Raw genomic sequence first — 16,225 nt, 5'->3', positions numbered from 1 at the left:
GCCGGCTGTGACTCCTCGGGCTGGCGGATCCCGCCCACAGAGACCGCAGCCGCCCAAGTGAAAGCCGTTTGCTCCTCGAGGAAAGCCGGGGGAAGTCGGGGCCGCGCCTGACAAGCAGAGCCGGGACCTTGCCCACAAACGCCGGGGTGACCGAAGCTAAAGTTTCCCAGCAGCCCGTGCGCCCGTGACCGCCGGACGACAATTCCGGAAAGCCGCGGGCTCAATTGTGGGGCTGAAGAAAACCTTTCCAAATCCCGGGACTGAGCGAGCCCTGCGGTTTGTGTCACTGCGCACGCGTGGCCCCGGCTCCCTCTGTTAGCTTCGGGCAGGAGGAGGGTCCCCCGGCTTCGGTCCTGACAGTGCGCACGCGCGTGGGCACTGCTGAGCACCCCTCCTTGAAGCCTGTCTGTGGCCATGGTGTCTCGTACGTGCGCGTGTGTACACAGTGCGTGTGTACAAGCTCCTGAGTGTGCGCCAGTACTAGCGTTCGTGAGGTGCCTGTGAGTGTGCGTGCAGCCCCCCATCGCCCGCAGCCTCCCCTCCCTCCTCGGGTCCTGCCACCGCCCCTTTCAGGAGCGCCCCCTCCCCCACGGCGGCTGAGCCCCTGCCGCCTCCTCTCCTTGCCCTCTCTCCCCTCCCCCACGTGGCGTCCCGTCGTTGCTGCAGCTTTGGTCTCCTGTCTCGGGGTCCCCCGCCCCCAATTCTTCTCCGGTCACTCCTGCATCCTCTGTCCGGCTCGGAAGCCCTCTCCTGGCCCGGCCCAGCCCGTGGCTCCTCCTCCAAGAAGCGTTGGCCCAGCCCCTTGGAGGGTCATTGCTGGGGGTGGGGAAAGGGGGGGACCGCACGCCTCGGGGTCCCGGCAGGGGGAAGGGCCAGAGGCCAAGGTGACCTCAGCCTCTCTCGGGGGCCGGGGCTGAGCCGGGCTGTGGGGCTTCCCATTGTCCCGGGGCTTCCCTGGCTGTGGCTGAGCCCTCCCCCACAGGCTGCCGCCCTGCCGGTCCCGGGGGAGGTTTGGGCTGCAAGGAGCCAGAGGCCCCGGGGATGCGGCTCTTCCTGGGCCCGGAGTCTCCCTGGGTGAGGCCAGGAGGGGGCAGTGGCTGGCAGCCCTGGCAGTGCTTGAGACCCCCCCTCCTCAAGGGACACTGGGGGATGACTCAGTCTCAGGGCAGGGGTGAGACTTGCCTGGCTCCCTGGGAGCTTGTGGTTCTTGATGACTGGGAAAGAGAAGCATCTGTTCCCTCCAAACACTTGGGGTCTTCCAACTAGATTTGTCCCAGGTGGATGGTTCCAAGGGCTGGAGCCCGCCCTAAGCTGATGCCAAGAGACATTTCATCTACTTGTGTTTGTGTTGATTGGCAGAGGGCCTCAGAGAGTGGGGGAACTCTGGGTAAGGTATAAGAGCCTTTGGCTCAGAGAGAACCTGCTGACCATGTCTGATTATCTTCCCACCTCTCTTTGGTGTTCTCACCTCTCAGGAGAAGTCAATGAGGGAGTAACCACCTGTGTTCTGTTTACATGTCAACAGCAGGGTACTTATACTTAACACTTGTGTTTACACAATGTGCTGTGGGATGCCCTGCTGCCCTAGTTACCACTTGCTCAGTGTGCTGTGCTGATGTAATCATGCTGAGGTATTTAAGGGCTGAGAAGACTGGAAAGAGACACTTCATCTTGGACTGTCCTGGTGGCTCTCCTGCCTCCCTCCCTTCTCCACTAAGACCAAGGCTGGTCTGGAGATCCTCCAGAGAGCTAGTCCGGACACTACACTTTGGCACCCAGCTTGGGCCTCTAGAAAGCCTAGTGTATTTATTTAACCCAATTTGGAGGCTCACTATATTTGGCCCCCAAGTAAGGCCCTGGACCTGAAGCCCTACACTCAGCAGCTCAACTGACAGGAGTGGCGAGTTCACTGGAGAAGCCCCGAGACCTGTGGAGACTCTGCTCATCCCCAGGCAGCAGATGGAGCCCAAGAACGGTGTGACTTCTGGCTTTCTCATGGCCCCAACTCAGGAACCCGTGACCTTCCAGGATGTGACTGTGGACTTCACCAGTGAGGAGTGGAGGCTTCTGGATCCTGCCCAGAGGGCCCTGCACAGGAATGTGATGATGGAGAACTACCAGAACCTGCTCTCTGTGGGGATTCCTGTTTCCAGACTGGATCTGATCTGTGTGTTGAAGGAGCAAGAAGGAACATCAAGTCCCAAGAGCAGAGATTCCAGTGGGTCTCATCAAGATTTCCTTACTGAATATCAGAGAACTCACATTGGAGAGAAACCTTTTGTGTGCAAGCAATGTGGGAAAGGTTTTAATTGGAAGCACAGTCTCACTTATCATCAGAGAGTTCATACTGCAAAGAGACCCTTTGAATGTTACGAATGTGGAAAAGTCTTCACCCAGAGAAAGTGCCTTATTGCACATCAGAGAACTCACACTGGAGAGAAACCATTTGTATGTAAGGAATGTGGGAAAGGTTTTACTGTGAGACACCATCTCACTACTCATCAAAGAGTTCACACTGGAGAGAAACCATTTGTGTGCAAGCAATGCGGGAAAGGTTTTAATTGGAGGAACAGTCTCAATATTCATCAGAGAGTTCATACTGCAGAGAGACCCTTTGAATGTAACGAATGTGGAAAAGTCTTCACCCAGAGACAGTGCCTTATTGCACATCAGAGAACTCACACTGGAGAGAAACCATTTGTATGTAAGGAATGTGGGAAAGGTTTTACTATGAGACACCATCTCACTACTCATCAAAGAGTTCATACTGGAGAGAAACCCTTTCTATGTAAGGAATGTGGAAAAGGTTTTAGTCAGAGCAGCTATCTCACTATTCACCGCAGAGTTCATACTGGAGAGAAACCCTTTGTATGTAGTGAATGTGGAAAAATCTTTAGCCACAAAAAAAGCCTTACTGTACATCAGAGGATTCACACTGGAGAGAAACTCTTTGTATGTAATGAATGTGGAAAAGCCTTCAGCCATAAAGGAAACCTTATTGTACATCAGAGAATTCACACTGGAGAGAAACCCTTTGTATGTAGTGAATGTGGAAAAATCTTTAGCCACAAAAAAAGCCTTACTGCACATCAGAGGATTCACACTGGAGAGAAACTCTTTGTATGTAATGAATGTGGAAAAGCCTTCAGCTATAAAAGAACCCTTAATGTACATCAAAGAATTCACACTGGAGAGAAACCCTTTCTATGTAAGGAATGTGGAAAAGGTTTTAGTCAGAGCAGCTATCTCACTATTCACCGCAGAGTTCATACTGGAGAGAAACCCTTTGTATGTAGTGAATGTGGAAAAATCTTTAGCCACAAAAGGAGCCTTACTGTACATCAGAGGATTCACACTGGAGAGAAACTCTTTGTATGTAATGAATGTGGAAAAGCCTTCAGTAAGAGAGGAGACCTTACTGTACATCACAGAACTCACACTGGAGAGAAACCCTTTGTATGTAATGAATGTGGAAAAGCCTTCAGTAAGAGAGGACACCTTACTGTACATCAGAGAACTCACACTGGAGAGAAACCCTTTGTATGTAATGAATGTGGAAAAGCCTTCAGTGAGAGAAGATGTCTTATTGTACATCAGAGAACTCACACTGGAGAGAAACCATGTATGTAAGGAATGTGGGAAAAGTCTTACAAAGAGACACCATCTCACTTATCATCAGGGAATTCATACTAGAGAGAAATCCTTTGCACATAATGAGTGTAATTAGTAAGAGGTCTAGCCTTATTACCCATCACAAAATTCATACTAAAGAGAAACAACATTTGTTGAAATAGAGAGATTTAAGACCAGAACCAACCATCACTGTTAACAGTAATTTTTATGATTTTGGCAGCTCATTAGGAGAAACAGCTATCTTTGTAAAATAATTCATTGGGGTTCTTTTGGTTAACATGTCACCTGCACTTCTCAACCTGGGCTTTTTTGTTCCCCTCCAAATCCCACACATGGAAAAACTGACATTGTATATATTGTTTCACACTGAGTCCACCATACTTGTAAAGAAGAGGGGATGGAGTACCATGGTCTTCCTTCAGAATTTGATTTGGTTTTTATAACTTCTTTAGTCTAATTTCTAATGCATTGATGTATTTCAAAATTGTAATTGATATATTAAATGTATTGATGTATTTATTGTAGTAATGTACTGATATATTTAATAAATGATATTCTGTTTATTATTTTTTACATTTTATTAGTATATGGCTTTTGAGCAATAATTTATACTATTGGTACCTGCTTTATCTGCCAGAAATTTTGGAATATTGACACACTTTTTCCATAGTCTTTAAAAGTGTTCCTGTTTCTACAATCTGTCCCTTGACTGACATATTTAACATTTCACTATTTCATTTTCCATTTAAAATAAACTTTTGCAGTGCTGTCTGAATTGATTATTATTTAATTTGTGTTGTCATCTGTGAAGTAAGTGATTAGCATTTCTGATATATATATATGTGTGTGTGTATATATCTATCTATCTATCTATCTATATATAGATAGATAGATAGATAGATAGATATATACACACACACATATATATTAATTTCCTTTAAAAAAAAAAGGAAATTCCTTGGACAACAAAGAGATCAAATAAGTCAATTCTTGAATAAATAAATTAAATCCCTCCTTGCAAGGACAAAAACTGAAATTGAATCTCATATATTTTGGCCAATGAAAAGAAAGGACTCATAAAAAAAAGAAAAGAAAAAGAAAAGAACTGATAATGGGAGAGTTTGAAGGGAAAAGGAGAATAGGAAAGAAATCGTCAATCAAACAAATTGTGACATTATTCCAATTCATTCATATGCCATAGCATTGCTTCTTGACATAATTCATTCCACTTTGATATTTGCTTTTATTATTAGGAAATTTTACATTAAGAGGAATCAAACTCTTCCTCTCAGCAATTTTCATGCATAGGTTATGGTTCTTAGCTCTATGGATAAATAAAACAATTGTAATTTCCCTTCCACATGCTGCTTCTTCAAATAACTCAAGAGAGCCACCTCTCCTCTTCTTTTCTTCAGGCTGCTGGACAGATTCTGAGATATTCACGTCCTTCCTAAATTGTAGCACCACTATCAGTAGGAGAATGCCTGGACAAATTATGATACATGAGTCTGATAAAATAATGTTGTGCTATGAAAGATGATGAATGAAAAAGTTTCTGAGGAACCTGGAAAGATTTGTATGAACTGATGCAGAGGGATGTAAGCAGAACCAATCCAGGTTGTGGTCCCTTTAAGAAACTAGTCCTTTCAGATTAATTTATTCCTTTCTGATTCCCAACCCCTCCTAGCTATTGCACTATCAATTCATGAAGCTAGGACATTTGATCCACAAATCCTGCTCAAAGGTACCCCTTTGAATTCCAATAGGAGATCCAGGCTATTCCAGCCCCCATGGGATCTGAGCCAACTTGGCCTGTCTCAGCCCCCATTCTAATCATCTTCTCAGGTTTCTCAATCTATACCAAGCAAATTCTAGCCCTCTATGAAACCCAGCCAGGAACCAACTTGGGACTCCACTCACGAGCCCCTTTAGCTAAATCTCTCAGTACAAAAGAGCCAAGCTAGTGTCCTCTCTTTGCAGAGGTTCTACACATTCCAGCATCATGTGTGGCACCAATGACTCTCTCTCTGCCCACTGGAATCTTGTTCCTCATGCCTTCTGATCTCTACATTCACCTCTTACTAACTAGACCATAATCTTACCTTCAAACGCCATAATAAACTTATTTTATCAGTTTAAGTTTTCGGGTCCATAAATTCCTTTATAGGGGACTCTTGAGCCACTATTAGATTTCATTAAATTCTTTATCCTAGCGCCAAATCCAAAGGGGTTGCAGGAGAGCTCTATTTGACACCCTGTACTCCAACCCTGCCACCAGACCTCAAGTAAACTCTAAATTCATTTAGGTACCCCAAATCTAGATCTCTTCAGAACAAGGACAACAATTTATGCAACAGCAATATAGTATAAAATCTTTGCCATCATATTGTACATACAATGTTACAGAAATCCTTATTTTACCCCAATAATAAAATTAAAACTTTTTTTTCAAAAATTTAAAAGAAAGAAAGTTTTGGCAGCAGTGATCATTTCACTGATCAACTATGATTAAATAAGACTAATGATGAAACCTAGTACTGCTCTTTATACACAAAGAACTGACAGATTCAGAGTTTTAACTGAAACATTTTTTGTTGTCCATAGGTAATACTTGAGTTTATGTTGCTTGACTCTCAATGTTTACAAAAGGGATCATTTTTCCTTCTTAATGGGAATGAAATCATATTTTTTATGGAAAAGTAATTAATTAAAAAAAAAAAACAAAATAAAGCACGCAGAAATTTGATCTGAATACAGTATACAAATTCATCATAATCCTAATTCTGGATTTAGTGTTCGCATTAATGGACCTTAAGATCATATTAGCTATTTGGAACTTCTTTCTTATATTGTTGATTCATATTGAACTTGTGATCCACTAAAATAGATTTTTTTTTCGACAATTTTCAAGCCATACCTCTCCCACCTAATAATTATATTATAATTTTGACATCATTTTATTCCTATTACATTTCATGTTGTAAGATCTTGCCCATTGTTGTAACCCACAAAGTTCTTTAGGCTTTTGATTCTCCCTTCCAATATGTTGTCCATGCTTTCCAATAAATTATCAGCAAAATTTGGGATGCATCAGCTAATTGCTGCTTTTTGACTTAAAAAAATCAAATGATGGACAAAGTGAGAGGGGAAGACAGAGAAAAAAAGAGAGAAAGGGAAAGAGAATGGAATGGGAAGAAAGGACAAATATATAGATACATATTTTCTTTGTTGCCTGGCACATGGAAGACACTTAATAAATACTCCATGATCTACAGATAAGATTGGATTTCAATCAGAACCCTGGTTTTGTTCAGTGTAATCTATCCCCAGCTCTTAAATTCAAGGGAGCCACAAACTTCTGGGACATGATAATATGGGTCCAACAAGATCGGCCCCAATTAACTTGGAACATTCAGACCTAGATCTGCTTCCATGCTAAAGGGCATCATACTCACCCACTAATCAAGAAAAGCCTCATATCTCTCATTAGCTTTTCAATACTCAGTTCTCCCACCAGCAAATTCTTTCAAAATTGCAAACTTTAACCTCAGCCACCAGCCATGAGCCTTTCCCAGCTCAATTCTGGGTTGCTACATAAGGCCATTGATCAAACCTGTTCCTCTCTACTTGAAAGATGAAAGATGCTAATTGTGCCCTAAAGAATTCAAGAGGGCCAATTTTTTCTCTGTTTTCTACACCTTTGCACTACATGCCCAGAATGATATCTTCACTAAATACTGCACAGACAAATATGCATACAAATTGATGCACAAAGGAAACAATAGTTATAAACCTTCAATCATTTTCCTGGAAGGAATGGGACTCATATGTCCTATAGTCTTCATGATAAAAGAAATAATTTTAAATGACCCCCGGGGTGTAATATATTTGTTTTTAATGGATGCATGAGTCTTTTGACAAAATGAGAAGTCATTTACTTCATCAAGAGAGGGAAGGAAGATTTTACAATGTCAGAGTTGGAAAAGAGCAGAGATACTATCAGTTCCTTGATAAATTATTATTTAGCCTTCACTTGAAGATCTAGAAGAACAGAAAGCTTCATATATTCCAAGGTAGCCTATTTTACTTACTCAAATGATGGGGAGATTTTTACATTACAAAGAATCTACTTTTTTTCTCTCTGCAATTTCTATCCATAGATTCTAGTTTTTCTCTCTTTGTTTTAAAACTTTTAAAAAACTTTCTTTTAAATCTAATTCCTTTTCAACATTCCATGTTTTTCTTGACTTGTTGGACACATAACACTATTCAAAGTGATGTCAGGAATAACTCTCTGTTGATTTGAGTTCCTGTTGCTGTGGTGGTAATTGTGGTGATGGTTGTGATGGAGGTGGTGATAAGTCATTTCAGAATATCTCAAGAGTCTAAATTAATTTCCCTTAGCACCTGGGAAGTGCATCTGCTATCCAGAATTAAGCATCTCAAAAACAGTCCTTACACAATTCACATTGTCAGATTATGAGTTTTTCTAGGAACTAGCTGGGTTGCTGCTGGTTCAGAGGATAAGGGATCAGCTCTGGAGTCAAGACCTGAGTTCAAATGTGGGTTCAGACATCATGTAGATTGGGTCCTCTAAAAGGTTTTCTTATTTTTAATTTCTAGTAGTAGCAACTCAGGCCTATTGGGTTCTTATGAACTTCCTCCTTCAAGGTATTCTTTTCTTAACTTTTCAGTAGAGCAAAGTTATGTGAGGTATAAAGAATCACAAAACTCTGATCTGGTGTTAAAATATTCCTTCTATTTCCTTTGTACTACAGAACCATAGAGACACATCAGACCACTTATGAATAGGTTAGCAGGTGTTTTAACTATATTGTTTAAGATTATTTTTATTTCCTAAAATATTTAACAGTGAATCCGTCAACATTTAACATTTTATTGTTTCCATTTGCATGCTAAAATTACAAATCCTTTTTAAAGTTTTGTGTTGCTGCTCACTCCTTGACTTTATAAGCATTTAGATATTATTTATACATGTGGAATCATGTAAAAATTTCCATTTTAGTTATTCTGTAAAAGAAAAGAAAGAAACAAAGAAAGAAAATAAAAATAGCATTCCTCAATTAGTAGTCAGATAATATTAGGTGGTTTTTGTGTGTGTGTGTGTCATAATGGATACTTTTTCATCATTAGTCCTTGCAAAATGTCATGGATCATAGTGTTGCTGAAAATTGCTACATTCCCTTATTGTACAATATTGCTCTTCATGATGTACAATGTTTCCCAGGTTCCATTCACTTCCCTTTGAATCATTGTATCTAAGTCTTCCTGAGTGTTTTGCACTCTTGTTTCTTTCTGTCCCTCCTCAAAAGTGTCACTGGGTCATGGTTCCGACGTGGAAGGAGGACAAACCTACCCCGACCTGGGAAGGACTGTTCCAGATCCTCTTGACATCACATATAGCAGTGCTATAGAGGAAAGAGGATGGACTGAGCATACCAGAATTAAAGGCCCAAAGGACACTCCAAGGGTGTGAACTTACAAACTGAATCCAGAGAAGAAGCTGAGACAAACATTGAAAAGGAACTCTGCACATAAAATCTTGTTAGCGATATTTATCTGAGATACCTTATTGGGGCATTGCCTAAATCAAACAGGTGCAGGGCCATGGATAGGAGAGAGTAAGTGTGAATGGACTTTTACATGTCAACCAGAGAGAGAAGATATTATAGACTGTGGTGATCATTGATGGAGCAAGTTAAATACTGTTTGTAATGATGGATCAGTGCTTAATTGTGTCCACCAGCATTCATTAGGGGGTAATGAGGACAACCTGGTCATGATAATGAATGGGGAGATGCCTGGCTCCCAGCACAAATTATCAAGGAATTTGGGCCCAAGATGGTGGTTGGGGATATTGGACACACACACACACACACACACACACACACACACACACACACATATATATATATATATGCATATATATTACATATAATATTAATGTATTATATTAATATATATTATAATATATTAATGTCAATATAATATGTTAATATATTATAATATTATTTTATATTAATATATATTATATTAATTCAACAGCAGGCAGCCTTAGAGGCAACCACTAACCAAACTGCTAGACCTTTTGTAATGTTCTTGAATTGTGAGGGTCCAGTCGGCTACTCAATTTTAATCCTTCTCTGGGAGGAGATCTATAAAATCTTTTCCTTCTGTGCGCAGGTTTCTTGGGAGCTCTGAATCTCCTCCAGCTCTTGTCCTTTCAGCCCAGAGTCAATTCTCTCACACCCAATGCTGCCCTTCTTTTATCCTCCCAGAGAATAGAAATGTGAGAACTCAATGGGGCGTGGGGAAATACTTCCACCAATGAACTTCCTACTCTTAGAATTCCTAAGGTGTAAACTCCCTTTAAAGGCCCGAACCAAAGTCAAGTCAACCTGAGTTCTCACCTTGTCATTGTCCAGACAACCTGAGTTCTCACCTGGTAATCCTAACAGCCCTTGATCTATTAGTCAATCAAGTCACTCAAACAAGAAAAGTGGTTTTATAACATAGATTAGTTTTAGATTATCTGTTAGCAGAGGAAGGAGGGGTCCATGGGAAACAAAACCGTCCACTTGTTGTATGCAAATTGATGACAACCGACAAATAGTAAAATAAATTACTGAGGGCATTTGCAAGATAGTTCATGTGGCTGTACAAGTTTAGAAATCTCCCTTCACAAATAGCTGGTGGTCTTAGTCTGATGGTAGCTGGTGGAAACAGCTGTCATGGTATAGACATTGCAATCAGTGGTATTATTCTGTTCCCACTATGTTTACCCTGTATAATGTTACATTGGTAACAAAAATAATTCAAAGACCACTATCAAGCACCTTACATACAGTGCAAGAATGTTTGTGTCAGCCCTCTTTATAGTGGCCAGAAATAGGAAACTGAGTGGATGCCCATCAATTGGAGAATGACTGAATAAAATGTGGTATAAGAATATTATGGAATATTATTGTTCCATAAGAAATGACCAACAGGATGATTACAGAAAGGCCTGGAAAGACTGACATGAACTGATGCTGAGTGGAATGAGGAGGACCAGGAGATCATTATATACTTCAACAACAATACTATATGATGCCCAATTCTGATGGACGAGGCCATCATCAACAATGACATGAACTAAATCAGTTCCAATAGAGCAGTAATGAATTGAACCAGCCACACCCAGCGAAAGAACTCTGGGAGATGACCACATAGAATTCCCAATCCCTTTATTTTTGTCCGCCTGCATTTTTTATTTCCTTCACAGGCTACTTGTACATTGTTTCCAAGTCCGATTCTTTCTGTACAGCAAAATAACTGTTTGGACATGTATACATATATTGTATTTAACTTATACTTTTACACATGTAACATGAATTGGTCAACCTGCCATCTGGGGTAAGGGGGGGGGGAAGGAGTGGAAAAGTTGGAATAAAAGGTTTTGAAATTGCTAATGCTGAAAAATTACCTATGCATATGTCTTGTAAATAAAAAAATAAAATTAGAAAAAAAAATCTTACATACAGGACTTGCCATTAAAATAATGTTTTTACAGAAAGAGGAATGGGAGGCAGTAGCAGGGGATGATCCAGAAGAGGAGAATAACAAGCCATGTGTAGAGATGTTAACTGAATTTCACCACAATGTAAGTTCTTCAAGAGGAAATATATATATATATATATATATATATATATATATATATATATATATATGTAAGAGGAGGGATTATGTAGAAAAGTGAAGAATTTATAGATTCAGTACATATTGATCAGAGAGTGTTAGCTAAAGTAGATCAAGCCTATAGGGCCCAGTCACAGGATTTTAGATAAGCCTGGACTACATTCCATTGTCCAAAGAAGGGACTAAAATCAAAGAAGCTAGATGTCACCTTGTCTATTACATTCCACTGACCAAGTAGGAGAATACAGACTTATGTGACCAATCACAACATATAGACTGTGGGATTTTGGAGGTTCTTTGTCGGAAATGTATAAAAGTTGTGAACATTTTATTGGGAGTGGCCCACTCCTGCTGTGAATTTGGCTCACAGACAGGCTTGGAGAAAAGGGGGGGACCACACACCTCGGGGTCCCAGCAGAGGGAAGGGCCAGAGGCCAAGGTGACATCAGCTTCTCTCAGGGGACAGTGCTGAGCCAGGTTGTGGGTCTTCCCATTGTCCCGGGACTTCACTGGCTGTGGCTGAGCCCTCCCCACAGGCTGCCGTCCTGCTGGTCACTGGGGAGGTTTGGGCTACAAGGAGCCAGAGGTCCTGGGGATGCTGTTCTTCCTGGGCTCGGAGTCTGCCAGCGTGAGGTCGGGTAGTTGGCCGTGGCTGGTAGCCCTGGCAGTGCTTTGAGACCTCCATCCTTCAAGGAATACCAGGGGGATGACTTGTGGCCCAGGCTCAGGGCAGAGGTTTGACTTGCCATGCTCCCTGGGAGCTTGTGGTTCTTGATTATTGTGAAAGAGAAGGATCTGTTCCCTCAAAACACTTGAGGTCTTCCAACTAGATTTATTCCAGGTGGAGGGTTCCAAGTGCAGGAGCCGGCCCTAAGCTGATGCCTACAGACATTTCATCTACTTATAATTATGTTGATTGGCAGAGGGCCACAGAGAGTGTGAGAACTCTGGGTAATATATAAGAGCCTTCAGGCCAGAGGGAACCTAATTACAACGTCTGGTTATCTTCCCAGCTCCTTTTGGTGTTCTCACCTTTCCTGAGAAGTCAAGGAGGGCCTGACCACCAGTGTTCTGTTTACATGTCAACAGCAGGGTACTTATACTTAACAAATGTGTTAAGTCAGTGTGCTGAGGGATGCACTGCTGCCCTAGTTACCACTTGCTCAGTGTGCTGTGCTGATGTAATCATAGTGAGCTTTTTAAGGGATGAGAAGACTGGAAAGAGACACTTCATCTTTGACCATCCTAATGGCTCTCCTGCCTCCTTCACTCCTCCACTAAGACCAAGGCTGGTCCTGAGATCCTCCAGAGACCTAGTCTGGACAATATCTTTTGGCAATCAGTGTGTGCCTCTAGAAAGAATAGTGTATTTTCTCACCTCCATTTGGAGGTTCAAGAAAGTATACTATATTTGGTGCCCAAGTGAGGGCCTGGATGTGAAGCCCTACACTCAGCAGATCAAGTGACAGGATTGGTGAGTTCAGTGGAGAACTCCCTCCGACCTGTGAAGACTCTGCTCATCCCCAGGCAGCAGATGGAGCCCAAGGAGGCTGTGACTTCTGGCTTTCTCATGGCCCCCATTCAGGAACCGGTGACGTTCTGGGATGTGGCTGTGGACTTCACCAGCGAGGAGTGGAGGCTTCTGGATCCTGCCCAGAGAGCCCTGCACAAGTATGTGATGCTGGAAAACTACCAGAACTTGATCTCTGTGGGGATTCCTGTTTCCACACTGGATCTGATCTCTGTGTTGGAGAAGCAACAAAGAGCCTGGAGTCCCAAGAGCAGAAACTCCAGTGGGTGTCATCAAGATTTCCTTACTGCACATCAGAGAACTCACACTGGAGAGGAACCATTTGTATGTAAAGAATGTGGGAAAGGTTTTAGTCAGAAGTACAATCTCAATATTCATCAGAGAGTTCCTACTAGAGAGAAACCCTTCCTATGTAAGGAATGTGGAAAAGCCTTCAGCCAAATAGGAAGCCTTAATGTACATCAGAGAACTCACACTGGAGAGAAACCCTTTGTATGTAATGAATGTGGAAAAGCCTTCAGCCGTCGAGGAAGCCTTATTGTGCATCAGAGGATTCACACTGGAGAGAAACCCTTTGTATGTAATGAATGTGGAAAAGCCTTCAGTGAGAGAGGATATCTTATTGTACATCAGAGAACTCACACTGGAGAGAAACCCTTTGAATGTAATGAATGTGGAAAAGCCTTCAGCCAAATAGGAAGCCTTAATGTACATCAGAGAATTCACACTGGAGAGAAACCCTTTGAATGTAAAGAATGTGGAAAAGCCTTCAGCCATCGAGGAAGCCTTAATGTACATCAGAGAACTCACACTGGAGAGAAACCCTTTGTATGTAATGAATGTGGAAAAGCCTTCAGTGAGAGAGGATATCTTATTGTACATCAGAGAACTCACACTGGAGAGAAACCCTTTGAATGTAATGAATGTGGAAAAGCCTTCAGCCGTCGAGGGTGCCTTACAGTACATCAGAGAATTCACACTGGAGAGAAACCCTTTGAATGTAAAGAATGTGGAAAAGCCTTCAGTGAGAGAGGAAAGCTTACTGTACATCAGAGAACTCACACTGGAGAGAAACCATTTGTATGTAACGAATGTGGGAAAGGTTTTAGTCAGAAGCACAGCCTCACTTATCATCAGAGAGTTCATACTTGAGAGAAACCCTTTGTATGTAAGCCATGTGAAAAAGGTTTCAACCAGAGAGGATACCTCATGTGTCATCAAAGATTTCATACTGGACAGAGACCCTTTGAATGTAAGAATGTGGAAAAGTCTTCAGACATCGAGGATGCCTTACTATTCATCAGAGAACTCATAATGGAGAGAAACCTTTTGTATGTAAAGAGTGTGGGAAAGGCTTTAGTATGAGGTCTGTCCTTATTACTCATCAGAAAAGTCATATTAAAGAGAAACAGAATATGATGAAATAGAGAGATTTCAGACAGGAACCACCCCTTCACTGTTACCAGAGAATTCATAAGATTCTGGCAACCCAGTAGGAGAAAAATCTATTCTTCTTAAAATAATTCATTGTGGCTCTTTTTCGTTAACATGCCACCTGCACTTCTCAACTAGGTCTTTTTCATCCCCTCCTAATCCAACACATGAAAAAACTGTATGTATTTTTTCACACTTAGTCCTTCATACTTGTAATGAAGAGGGGATGGAGTACCATGGCCTTCCCTCGGAATATAATTTGGTTTTTATAACTTCTTTAGTCTGATTTCTAATGTATTGATGTATTTCAAAAATGTAAATGATGTATCTAATGTATTGATGTATTTATTGTATTAATGTATTGATATATTTAATAAATGATATTCTATTTATTATTTTTTACATTTTATTAGCATGTGGTTTCTGAGCAATCATTTACCCTATTGGTTCCTGCTTTACCTGTATGCCAGAAATTTTGGAATATTGACATACTTTTACCATTGTCTTTAAAACTGTTCGTGTTTCTACAATCTGTCCCTTAACTGACATATTTAACAATTCACATTACTTTGGCCAAATTTATGCCAATAAATTTGATAACTTAAGTGAAAAGATGACTACCTCCAAAAATATAGGCTTCCTAGATTAACAGTGGAGGAGATAAACTGCTTAAATAGTCCCCTTTCAGAAAAAGAAATAGAACAAGCTATTAATCAGCTCCCCAGGAAAAAAAACCCCAGGACCATATGGATTTACATGTGAATTCTACCAAACATTTAAAGAACAATTAGCCCCAATGTTATATAAACTATTTTTAAAAATAGGGAATGAAGGAGTCCTACCAAACTCCTTTTATGACACGGACATGGTACTGATACCTAAATCAGGTAGGTTGAAAATGGAGAAAGAAAACTATAGACCAATTTCCTTAATGAATATTGATGCTAAAATCTTAAATAAGATATTAGCAAAAGACTTCAGAAAATCATCCCCAGGATAATACACTATGATCAAGTAGGATTTATACCAGGAATGCAGGGCTGGTTTAATATTAGGAAAACTATTAGTATATTTGACCATATTAATAATCAAATTAATAAAAACCATATGATCATCTTAATAGATGCAGAAAAAGCATTTGATAAAATACAACATCCATTCCTACTAAAAACGCTTGAGAGTGTAGGAATAAATGGACTATTCCTTAAAATAGGCAGTAGCATATATTTGAGACTGTCAGTAAGCATAATATGTAATGGAGATAAAATGGAACGTTTCCCAGTAAGATCAGGAGTGAAACAAGGTTGCCCACTATCACCATTATTATTCAATATTTTATTAGAAAGGCTAGCCTCAGCAATAAGAGTCGAGAAAGACATTAAAGGAATAGGAGTAGGTAATGAGGAAATCAAACTGTCATTCTTTGCAGATGATATGATGGTATACTTAGAGAACGCCAGAGATTCTAATAAAAAGTTATTACAAATAATTCACAACTTTAGCAAAGTTGCTGGATACAAAATAAATCCACATAAATCCTTAGCATTTTTATACATCACCAACAAAATGCAACAGCAAGAGCTACAAAGAGAAATTCCTTTTAAAACAAATGTCGAGAGTATAAAATATTTGGGAATTCATCTACCAAAGAAAAGTCAGGAATTATATGAGCAAAATTACAAAATACTTGCCACAAAAATAAAATCAGATTTAAATAATTGGAAAGACATTCAGTTCCCTTGGATAGGCCGAGCGAATATAATAAAGATGACAACGCTCCCAAATTAATGTAGTTATTTAGTGCTATATCAATCAGACACCCAAGAAACTATTTTAATGACCTAGAAAAAAAGAACAACAAAATCCATATGGAAGAATAAAAGGTCGAGAATTTCAAGGGAATTAATGGAAAAAAAGTCAGATGAAGGT

General features: G+C 40.7%; 1 protein-coding gene and 1 gene segment (V, D, J or C); both read left to right on the top strand.

The window, feature by feature from the left end:
- The window catches only part of LOC141556155 (immunoglobulin lambda variable 9-49-like), a 1,090,947-nt gene that overhangs the window by 687,649 nt on the left and 387,073 nt on the right, over positions 1-16,225 (top strand).
- On the top strand, positions 12,506-14,306 carry LOC141556059 (uncharacterized). The gene is given in 1 exon segment (XM_074289552.1): positions 12,506-14,306. A coding segment is annotated over 1 exon segment (1,362 nt). The 5' UTR covers positions 12,506-12,865; the 3' UTR covers positions 14,228-14,306.

Source organism: Sminthopsis crassicaudata, chromosome 1 (assembly GCF_048593235.1).
Source record: "Sminthopsis crassicaudata isolate SCR6 chromosome 1, ASM4859323v1, whole genome shotgun sequence".
Taxonomy (NCBI): domain Eukaryota; kingdom Metazoa; phylum Chordata; class Mammalia; order Dasyuromorphia; family Dasyuridae; genus Sminthopsis; species Sminthopsis crassicaudata.
The sequence above is the reverse complement of the archived record's forward strand: the minus strand, read 5'-3'. Positions and strand labels throughout refer to the sequence as shown.